The sequence below is a fragment of the Falco biarmicus genome, chromosome Z (assembly GCF_023638135.1).
Source record: "Falco biarmicus isolate bFalBia1 chromosome Z, bFalBia1.pri, whole genome shotgun sequence".
NCBI lineage: Eukaryota > Metazoa > Chordata > Aves > Falconiformes > Falconidae > Falco > Falco biarmicus.
Genome location: NC_079311.1, coordinates 31630477 through 31642255, shown reverse-complemented (window position 1 = coordinate 31642255; position 11779 = coordinate 31630477). Strand labels below are relative to the sequence as shown.

General features: G+C 43.9%; 1 protein-coding gene across 2 annotated transcripts in view; it reads left to right on the top strand.

The window, feature by feature from the left end:
- Positions 1-3072: 3072 nt before the first annotated feature.
- Positions 3073-11779, top strand: part of GAK (cyclin G associated kinase) — a 77037-nt gene continuing 68330 nt past the window's right edge. For both annotated transcript variants that reach the window (XM_056324424.1, XM_056324423.1), the window contains exon 1: positions 3073-3268. In XM_056324424.1, the coding sequence (XP_056180399.1) occupies positions 3127-3268 (142 nt within the window). In that variant the 5' untranslated portion in view covers positions 3073-3126. The remainder of the gene's footprint in view (positions 3269-11779) is intronic.

Here is an 11779-nt window from a genome sequence, read left to right as displayed (position 1 = left end):
GGGTGAATGTTAAAATGGGAAGGCTGAAGCAGAGCTTTTTTCATCAGGAGCAAAATCATCCTGCAGCAGTCCACTGTGGCTGTCAGAACTAGGATGCAAATTAGTAACAGATGGCACAACCTGGTTTTCCTCTGCTTTTCAAGGGATGATGTCAGCATTTAAATGGGTAAGTCTTACTGCCTTTAACAACTTGAGGAAAAAATCTATAGGCCTGTCAAGCTGCATAAATAAAAAGAATACATTACTCTTTTTGGCCAAGCACTGTTAAAAACTAGAGTATTTTACCACACTTTTGTCTCAGCAATAAATAAAAATGTCAGCCCCACTCATGGAGAACCTTCTAGACAGCTGCACACATTTCAGACTGCATCTTACTTAGTGGTCTGCTTGACCTCTCCAGTATAGTCTTGGATATTTAAAAAGACAGGTCAGTAAAATATTACTTAGGCATTCTTTCAAACTTTTTGGCCAGAAAAGCTGCATCTACATCAAGGCTCTCTTCTAGCGTATCTGCAGTAGTTGGAGTGCCAAATCCATCTTCATCTTTTCAAATGTAACATTCCTGCTTCTTATCCTGCATTTTTTTCTTATACTTCCTTCATGTGTAACAGATAGTTACCGCTCCTGCAGTCTTTCTTAGGACAAAGTCCCAATGTAAGCTATGACTGTCCTATTACAGCAATTTCAAGCAACCAGAGGAACTGTACAAATCTTTGGATTGAACTTTTAGTATCATACCTCACACTTGGTGCCTATCTATGTATAATTTTTGGACTGAAATTTTGGATTATTTGTGCCAAGATTCTTTCTGAACAGTCAAATTAAATCTCTCTTGTGTAAATAGTAAAAACGCAAAGTTTTACATACAATCAGTTTTCACTGAAGGGATTTTATTTGCCAAATTTTATGCACTAAAAATGCACACATTGATAAGAAAATCAAGATTCTGAGACAGTAGGTTTATGGGCATTCCAAGCAGGCATAAGCCTGTACTACTGCTGAAAGAAATAAATAGTCCTGCTGCCTTGTCCTCCCCCAGCTGTTTCTTCCGACCTTTGGGATGTCTCTTCTGTGTTGAGGTAGAGGTGAGGCTTAGCAGTGGAACAGTCAGGGAACTAGTCATATTAAAGCTGGTTAGTAAAAAAACACAAAACCAATCACCCGAAAGAAGAGGTCATTTTAAGCCCAGGTCACTCCATCTGTTACTGAAGGTATAGCAGAAACATCAGTCTCCATTTAAGCCGGAGTTTTAGTTGCCTCATATTCTATCTACAACAGAGTCCTGCTCTTGGGAATAAGAAAGTTGCTAACGTAAAATCTAGACTTTCAAATACAGAAGGATTACTTCTGTGGTTCCTTATAATGGATCCTGTTCCTTTTCCAGTGGCCTTGTGAATGAGTCTTTGAAGAGGAATATGCAGGTAAATGATAGGACAACAGACAATGAGTGTAACAGCATGGCGTAGCAAGTCTAACTAGCAGTTTTCGTTTGTCCAAAAGAATTTTGGCCTTTGCCTGAAAAAAAAGTAATTGGAAAAGTCAGAAACCAAAATGGGATTGAAGGCAGAATGTTCCTGCTGTGAATACAATCTGCTGTTCTCAAAGTGGTGATGGTGGTATGATTTATAATAGCAAAAGAGGTTTTCTTATAGGAAGAATTGAAAAATAGCAGTTGACCTCCGTTACAGATAGGAGGAGATTATTCATATAATCTGACTTCGATGTTTTAAACTTTTTTTTTTTATAAGAGATGTTAAACCATGGGATCTCTGGACAAATGTACTGGCCTTTAGGACCACACTTTTTGACTGGTACAGCATTACAGAACAGTGAGAGGGAAGCATGACAGTGAGGGAAGTACAAGAGCCATGCCCCTCATAATTGACACAGTAGCATGAAGAGCAGCAAGTTCTTGGCTTATGGAGGTTGATTGAGAAATACAACTTTAAAACATTTGACTGTTCATCTGTGCAGGAGAAAGTAAGCACAGCCACCTGAAATCTTACGGAATTTGGGCGTGTCTGGGATTGTCTCAAAGTGACAGCTGCTAGCAGGGCGCAGACCACAATGTGAGGAGACACAGCTTCTAGAAGTAGAGCCCCGGCTAGCAGGAATGTTTCTGAAAGGAGCTTTCTAGACAGCCTTGCTTTGTGCGATCTGCTGTCCCAGGCCGTACAGCCTTCCGCAGCTGACAGGCCCCACGAGTTACTGACCTGCTGGTGCGAACCCAACAGCCAGGCCTCACACCTGAACACGCAGGCTAACGCTCAACGCGGACCACAGCCACCACCAACACCCATGTCCCTGTCGTGCTGCCCAGGCACCGCCACCACGTTCCGCTCTGCGCTCAGGTGCGGGCGGCAGGGATGCAGGCTGGGCAAAGGGCCGGCCTGCCAGGGTTGCAGGGAAAAGCGAAGGCGGGCGGTGCCGAGGGCAGACGCACAGTGCCAGGACTACGGCAGCCTCCGTGGGGGACGCGCATGTCCTGCCCGAGTGCCACCCGTGCGGGGCTGAGCGGCTGACGCCAGGAGCGTTACCTCGGCGGCGGCCAAGCTGCCGGCTGCTCACGGCGGCGGCCAGCCCGGTGTCCACCGCCCCCAGCCCCTGCTCCCACCCCCGAGCACGGCCCAGCCGCCCCGGCCCGCTCCTCCTCAGCCAGGCCGCGGCGGCTCGGCATCCAAGGTGCCTCGGGGGGCAGCCGGGGGCGCCTGCACCAGCCCGCCCCGAGCCTTCGGCTCCTCCAGCGGCGGGAGGCCCCTGCGCCCCGCCGCGGCCCAGAGCCCCCGCCCACCAGGCGGGAAGGCGAGCCCCGTCCCGCCCGTCCCCGGTTGCCGTGCCGGGAGGGCGGGGCCGGCCTGGCGGGCTGCGGCGGCGGGGCGGGCTGGCGGGAGGCGGCCCCGTGAGGTCACATAGGACGTATCGCTCCCGGAAGCAGCCAGGAGCGGAGGCAATGGCGGCTGAGGCGGTGGCGGCCTACGGCCGTTGCAGTCAGTAGCTTGGCGGAGCCGCCGCGCCCCGTTACCCCGCCCCGCCTCCCCGCCCCGCCTCACCTCACCGACCCACCTCACCGACCCCCCTGGCCCCTCCGCCTCCTCGGCAGCCAGCCGGACAGCGCCTGCCTGGGCCATGTCGCTCTTCCAGTCCGCCCTGGACTTCCTAGCGGGCCCCGGCTCCCTGGGGGCCGCCAGCCGCGACCAGAACGATTTCGTGGGGCAGACGGTGGAGATGGGCGACATGAAGCTGCGCATCAAGCGGGTCATCGCAGAAGGTAAGACCCGGCGGCGGCGGCGCGCCCGGGGGCGGTGCAGGGCCGGGCCGCGCTTCCCCTCGGGCCTCCCGCCGCCCCTCGCCCGGCCGGGCGGCCTGCCCTCTGGGCCGGGGGAGGCCTTGTGGGGGCGAGCGGCCGGCGCCGCGGGCCGGGCCGGGGCCGGCGGGTTCGTGCTGCGAGGGCAGGCGGCCCCGCCGCGGGGCTTGCGGCCTCCGAGTGCGGCTTCGGTGAGGGCCGCGCAGCGGGTTAGCGGGGGTGCGCGGCGAGGGCCGGGTGCGGGAGCGCGGCGCTGCCGCTGTTAGCGGGCTTCGGAGCACCCGCTGCGGGCCGGCGTGTTGTGCGGCCGCAGCTTCGCCTGCGTTACGGGGTGGAATGCTTTCACCGCGTAATACAACTCTCCAAGGAGTTCATGATCCACGGGAGGTCCTCATGGAAGTGCTGGGTTGCGTGCATATTACAAAAAATAAACAAAGATGTATAATATTATGCCGAGGTGCATGTTTGCCTGTGCCGTTCTGGGGTGTTTAAAAGCGGAAAGGCAGGAAAATACATTAACTTTAAACACAAATGTCAGGAAGCTGATCTCGGCCTGCATATAGGCTTTGCTGAAGCACAGGAATTGAATGTCTGGACAGTTTTTAGTTTCAGTGGATTTTTGGGTAGGCACCTTGGCACACTACTTGCTGCTCTGTTTTAAAATAAGTATTATGTTTGGGGTGTGCACACTACTTGGAAATTAGCGCAGATTTGGATCTTGTGCTTGTGGTCACAGGAATTGCTTTAGTTTTTTCCTGTAGAAGAGACATTGGAAGCTTGTCTCAAGGTGAATTTGTACATATTAATGCAGTTATAGTTGATTAACTTTATACAGATGGTTAGTATTATTTAGGTTAAATATCCCAAAGCTCTCTTCAGAGCCCCTTTCCATTATTTAAGTTGTTTTTTATAGTTGCTTTTTATTGTCTTGTATTTAAGTAGTTTTATAAATAGATGTATTGATTATCTTTTTCCCTGAGTAGTTTTTCATTGAAATCTTAGTGACCAGTGTGGAAGAAAAATTTGATTCTTCAAGACCAGCTACTTTAGCTAAACTCCCCAAAAATTTGCTCATGTAAAACAACAGGACATGGTCTTCACTGATGTTTTATTTTCTTAAGGACAAATAAGTTGTTACTTTTAATGCTTAAACACGTCTGGCATATGATCTCAGACAAAACCTGGCAGTTTTGTAGGTAATGAGTTGCATTTAAAACAGTACTGAATGTCAGGTCCTATGCTGCCTTCAGCCTTTACTTAGATGCTCTTCGCGAAAGAGAGTTGCAAGTGAAATGTTGGCATTCAATGTGGCGTGAATGCTGAATGAACTGGCTGGTGCTGCTGTTATTGTGACATTCCTACCAGGAGTGACCACAGCAGTTTCCAAAGAACAACAAAGGAAAGGAAGGGCAGGAAGCTCTATCTGAGATATATCTGCTGTTCAGTTCTTGATTCTGAAACAAGTATTTCATATGTTACTTTGGCAGCAGCCTGCTGTCTCCCACGATCTGACACAGGCTTTCTAAAATGTCAGGGGAAGGATGCCAGGTTAGATGATTTAAAGCAAATGGAGACATGCTTTAAGTCTGGTGTTCTTGAGAATTGATCTGTAACCACTGCTTTGTGTTCCATGTTTCATTTCATGTTGTTTTTCTCTGTATTTCCCTGACTGAAATTGAGCCTAACTGCTTACTTTACCTAGAAAGTAAGACTTTCCAGCCAGCATAGCTGGGCTAGAACAACCCTTAAGGTAAATTCAGTATAAATACAAAATGCAAAAGTCCCAGCCTCTTGCTGTCTTCAGACTTGTATTTGTCTTAGTGTATAATTTATTTTGTGGCTGAACTTGAATTCATCTTTGAGCTCTGAACCTGTGTTTGACACCTCCTGATACATGCTTGCATAACTGTGGTTTATAAGCATTCTCTTCCGTACTTAAAAATTCAGAATCTGTTTTACTTTTTAATGGAGTCCTTTTATGCTAAATTCACTACTAGAACGTAAAGTGCTGCTTTCTGAATTTAGATTTCAAATCAGTGATGAACTGTGTGTGATCAGCCAGTGCAGAGGGGTAGCCTTTTCCATAAGATCGTACAGTCTGCTGCTTTTTCAGTTGGTGTGAACACAGTCTGTGGATTAGCATTACCGAGTATTATATGGCAGTGTAAGTTCAGTTGTTCGTGCACTCTACAGCTCTTTCCAGCTCTGGAGTGTGCTGCCCATCTGTGTCGGTGCAATACATGTTTGGCCAAGCTGTAAGCTGAGAAACTGGCAGCACCACCTTTGGATTCGTGGTGGGCTGCTGCAGGAAGTTGAGAGCAACCTGGGGGGGACAGGCTGGTGATGATCTCTAGTGCTGATACTACCTCCAAATGCATGAGCAGACTGAAGTGTGTCGCAGGACAGACTGAGTGTTCCTAGAATAGTGTCTCCTGTATTTTCTACTTGGGTATTTTGGTAGCTTACTGCAGTTAAGAAATTTTTAGAGAAGGTGGGTTGGGGCCTTTACATGTAATCCCTACTTGCCCTTTGTGTGATGCTGGTTCAGCTGTGGTTCTTTTGGGTCCTCCAGTTAAGTGCACAGACTGCCACACAATTTTACTTAAGTAGAATAGTCATTGATTGCGTATAGAAGTAGACAATATTAGTAAAAGTAACTATCTTACACTCTTGTGACAGAGGGCACTCTCTTGTATGGCCATAAGTCATTGCAGTCTGAGTATACTGTACCTGTTTATATCACAACATGGATGTCTGCTGTCACCAGGGTGACTGCATGTGTATAGTCCAGATATATGTGGTAATTCTCCAAATGCTTGCTAACACATTTGGGTTTTGTAGGGTTAGGTGAGAGAGGCTTAAACTCTCTTGAAAAGCCTCAGTCAGATCGCTTACTGTTCACATGAACAGTATGTGCATTTTTATGCCGACTCTCTGCTTCATCATTTAACATCCTGGAGTATCCATCGCTTTCATTCAGGAATGTCAGGATTCCTGTATCAATCTGTACTAGGTAGTTGAGGGACTAAAGTAGTTCTTAATGATTCAGGAATCCTTGCAGCCTGCACATTTGACTTTAGGTGAGAATGGGGAGAGCAAGTGACCACAGCAGGCTAAACAGTAGTTTTCAGAAATTTCTTGTTTCTTGCTCCTGTAAACTGGCATATTTGCATAGACAACCAACCTTGCAAATGTGTTTTTCAAATGCTAGATGCTGCTGGCTTTCATTTTTGCCTGCGTTGGACATAAGGTCTTCTGATAAGACCTTATGCTTGTTTACCTGATAATGGTGACACTTAAAAGATGGTGGACAAGTAAGTATGGGAAACTTCTTGGTTTCCACCTATACTGTAGAAGGAATAGAACCTGGTCACTGGGCTCTCAGATTATTTGTTGAGAGACTGCTGATGCATTTCTTCACTATGAAGAAAGCATCATTCCTTAGTCAGAAAGGTAGCAGCTACAGACTTCAATTTTTTTGGAGTTTACAAAGCTGTCATTGAATGGAAGTCATGTAGATGACTTGTTACAAGCTGCATTCTGACAAAGTGAAACTTGCATCTGTCATTAAAGTATCAAAAAGTTGCTGCTTTAGACTTCAAGGTTCCTTCAGTAAATTGAGTGTGAATAGGCAGTATTACAGTTTACCAAATTTACAGATACAATTTCATGGTCTCTGCAACTTCTGGATTTATAGGATGGTGGTAACATAATTAAATGTGGATTATTTTTTTAATGGAAGTAATTCATAAAACTCTGGGCAGCAGAATTACAATGGACACTTAATGGTCAAGTTTCAGCAAACGTTTTAGTTTGATTTGCTGACAGATGCTTGGAGTTACTATGAAAGGAGGAGAGCTTGTATCAAATCAAAGAGAAATTGCAACAGCGTGTCATGTAAAGGATGAACTGACAGTTACTCTGCAAATAATGTGTGAGGCAGAGTTTTTGGAAGTAGGAGAAAAATATGATAATCTCTGAAGAACTGAAGCATGCTGACCTAGCAGCTTTCCAGTTTGCATTCCCTTTACTGTAGATGTAGAGAAGTTTTTCAACGTTAAGTGGAACAGTGCCGTTTTTTAAAACTGATGTTTCTGAGGTATAGCAGTTCCTGCTTCCAGGTGAGCGCTGAAAGTTTTAGGGTGTCATACCTCTCTACTTCTCAAGTCATGGGAAAAAATCCAGATTTTAGAGCCATACTTCATTTTTGAGGCCTGTTTAATCTTGTTATTAGTGTTACTGTTTTACCTGAGCTCCTGAAATGCAGAAAAGACTACATTTAGGAAGGAGACATTGCTTTATTTGGTTGTGTGCAGAATCAGGACAGTTGGGAAAAACTCCCCAAATGGAGTGCAAAGTTGGACAGAAAACTTAGTGTATTTATATGCTCAAATTTACGTAAACTGTTAGTATAGCTTATATGTCACATTGACTCCTCCTAGCTACTACGTTTCCATATTGCTATCATTGCAAAGCTATACTATGCATGCACGCGGATCCTGGTTGGTCATTGGTGGTCACTTGAGTCAGTGCCCCCTATTCATTTCAAAGTTAACTCCAAAATACCCTTATGGCTGTTACTTTCACCGTATGCTTTGTAGGCATTCTGTAAGTATCCTGTGCTTCCTTAACTGCTCAGGTGTTTATTTTTCTAATAAAGAAAAGCTGGTTTCTAAGATAAGTTCCTGTTTAAAAAATTCCATGCTTGACCTCATGAGCATTCAGCACAATAGCTGAAGTTACAGTAACTGGAGCATATTTACATTTAATTTGAACTCTGCTGATATCATTAGGACTTTGAAATTGACACAATTATGTGACTGGACTTCAAAAAACATGCTTATGAATCAATGCTTGGCAACAATCACAGAGCATCCTTTCTGCTTTGATTAAGGATGTTGCCTGTACTCTGGTGGAAAAACAGCTAACATGGAGCCCAGGCTAAAATTACAGATTTTTAATGAAGTTATGATTGAAACATAAGCTACTTAGTATTGATAAGGGAACAAATTTGGTCAGTATTTGGGAAGGGAGTGGACAAGTCATACCAAGTTGTTATAAACAGGAAGCTATTCACACCACCCTTTTCTCATAACTAGTTAAGTGTGCAATGAAACAATACATTACAGTGGTAAGCAGTTTTATGTTGTGGTTGATGTCCCTATTTTGATGCTTCACTAGCTGATAAGTAGGAAAACTGTCATTTCACTGAAATGGTTTCTATGAAAAAATCACTGAAGACAGAGAAAACAAGGACAGGATAAAAAAAGGAGCAGATTTAAATCCAATTTGATTTATAGTACAGTGAACTTATTCAATATTATGTTGATGCCAAGGTTTAACTTGAGGGAGAAGGCAAACCTCTGGGTTGGAAAAGAAAGGGTCTTCTAATCTTTACAAGAGGATGCTAAAATACTGACAGGAGTAATGCCTGTGGGCTGCAGTGGTGTAAGGAGGAGTGTAGATTGTTTCCTATTAAAGCAAATGAGGTAGGGCTAATTTCCTAATGCAGAGGAAGTCATCAGATGGTCTCAGCGTGGGCCAGAAAGGTGAGGCTGGTAAGCTTTGTGGTCTAGCGTGTTTCTCTGGATCTGCTACGAGCCAAGATTGATTCCGGGACGGACTGTTGTACTTTGGCTACTCCGTTTTCATGAGCTGGTGTGGTACGCTATAGTGAACCTCTTATGTTTAAGCTTGCGCTGCAGAAAAGAAAGAAAACTAGTTTTCTTCTGTGATAATTTTTGTGGCAGAAAATAATAATCTGAGACCATTTTTAGAGCTTGGGCTGTGTTCTGAGAAAGGGACTATGAAATGCTTAGTCAGTGGAAAAACTAGTGTCATGGTTTAACCCCAGCCGGCAGCCACCAAGCTCCACGCAGCCGCTCACGCACCACTCCACCCCCCCCACCCCCCCCCCCCCCCAGAGAAATAGGGAGGAGAATCAGAAAGGAATGTTAAACTTGAGAGTTGAAATAAGAACAATTTAATAGGTAAAGCAAAATCTGTGCACATAAGCGAAGCAAAACAAGGAATTCATTCACCACTTCCCATGGGCAGGCAGGCGTTCAGCCATCCCCGGGAAAGCAGGGCTCCAGCACGTGTAACCCATTACTTGGGCAGACAAATGCCATAATGCCAAATGTCCCCCCTTCCTTCTTCCCCCGGTTTATATACTCAGCATGATGTCCTGTCATATGGAGTATCCCTTTGGCTAGTTCAGGTCACCTGTCCTGGCTGTGTCCCCTCCCGATTTCCTGTGCCCCTCCAGCCCTCTCACTTAGTGTCTCAGGGCAAGAGCTGGGATGGCTGTGTACATATATGCACACTGGTAACCTGTACGGGGAGATGCTAAGATGATTCTGCTGATGTAAAAAACTTCAGAAAACTGACTTAAAATGGTCTCAGGTGTTTATGTGAGTGGAAATAATGAGCAAAAACACCCCAAATAAAAATATATTCTTTCTGCACCCCTAGGAAAGAAACCAAAGTCCTCCTACTCTTAACTTTCATGTTGTCATTTGCCTCAGTTGGGTCTAGTATACAGGTGTTTGTTCATACAGGTATGTTGGTGTAGGAATGTGATCGTTAACTGCCATGGCTGTGTTGACTGTGAAATCCTTGGTGTGGTTATAGTTAAACAGGTGAAACTTTCTTAAAATTTTTGCGAATTATATTGCAGACTACATTGGTCAGAAGGCCTGGAGTAAGCTGTTAGGGCAAAGAAGTTTTGTCAGTGAAGTTGTCCCTATTCAGGTTATATTAAAACTGTTTTAATAGACTAGCTCCACAAGGAAGCCAGCTTCAAACCCTAAACAAAACAATAAGGAAGCAGGTAGGACTAATTTTGCCTTTTGTGAAAAAAAAAAATAAAAATAAAATTCACCAATAACAGATACGTTTAATTTACTTTTTTTAAAAGCCATCTTTGCAACTTACTATACCTCTTCTGGTACCCCAGAAAATCCATAATTTAAAATTGCTATCAGCTGTAGAGCTGCAGTAGTTGTGAACTAACCACCACCTGGAATGAGCAGTGTTGCGGGGAACGAATTGTGTTCAGGTGAAACAATGAAGTGACTGAATGAGAAACTTAAAACTGATGTTTTGACAGGGGCATAGCTATAAAGGGTGGGGTTAGAGGCCATAGCAGTGAACTTACCTATAAAACCAGTGCAATGAATTAGGAATTTAATCAGGCATGATACCACTGGCTTTTGTTTGGAGTTCTGAAAAGTTTAATGAACTTAACTATCTGTTTAGCATTTCAGTACTTGATTTTAAGGTACCATCACTGAACTAAAAGTGCATCTTTTAAACTACTTGTGTACTCTGAAGCTATCACTATTTTAATGAAGTTTCTCCTTTCAGCTTATTATTCTAATACCTCTAATAAATTGTTAGATCTTACTGCATGAGGAGCTCTAGTAAGCTGTGACACCATTGAAATGACATTAAAGAAGACTCTCTTCATTACTTTTCCTTTTGTTGACCCCTTCTATGAAAATGTAGTAAGTAAACGAAGTATTTTGCTAATACACAAGTTGAGTCTTGCCAGCTTTGTATTTAACTGCAGCAAAATCCTAGTATGGACAGTTTCTATGGAGATTCCACTGGATTTTCAGTTAATGGTAATTATGCTTCACTTAAATACCTGTGCTTTAACTGAAGCAGAGCTTGTATTAACTTCTGTTGATAACAGGAAGTAATTTTTAAATGGCTTGCATTGCCCAAAATGTTCACTTGTGCTGCTAGGCCAAAATGAACATTAATGACTTTCAATGAATAGTGAAACCTACATCCAGTGCATGTTTTGAAGTAGTTATGAAGCTGAATATAAGATTTCTTTAGATTCCTAGCTAGCTATTAAGAGAATTGAAATTAATTGTTTTTGATTGAAGTGAGGTTTATTGAAATTGAACAGAAATTACTTAAACTTCAGGAGCCCTTCTGAAGTGGTTTTAATGTTGTGATTCTAAGTGTTAAAAACACAGCCTTTTCCATCAAGAAATGAACTTGTGTAGTTTTCATAAAAGTGGCTGAGATTTAAGCATGAATTTCAAGATTTGTGAACAGAAAGAAAATTTTGGGGCAACTGAATGTGTGTAGAGTTTTGGGAGGACTGTATGATGATCAGGACTTCTGTGAAAGTTTAAGAAATACCTCTTTTTGAAGACTCGCTGTAATATTTTTCTAGTTGTATACACTGATTCCTCCTTTTACTCCTTTGTACTCAGTGTCAACAGGATTAAGCTTAGTGATAATGTGAAACTTGGTCTATATTGTAAACATTTCTTGTATTGTAGGAAGAGCTTGTAGGAAAGGTTATCAGACCAGCTGAAGTAGTTGGAAAGGTAGCAGTGCTTCTAGGGCCTTTCTTCAGAGTTTGGATCAGCTTGGGTGTTAATCAGGTACATGCTTGAAAGTGATGCATTGAATTGATTTGATGACTTAATTCTGATGCATAGGTGCTTTCAC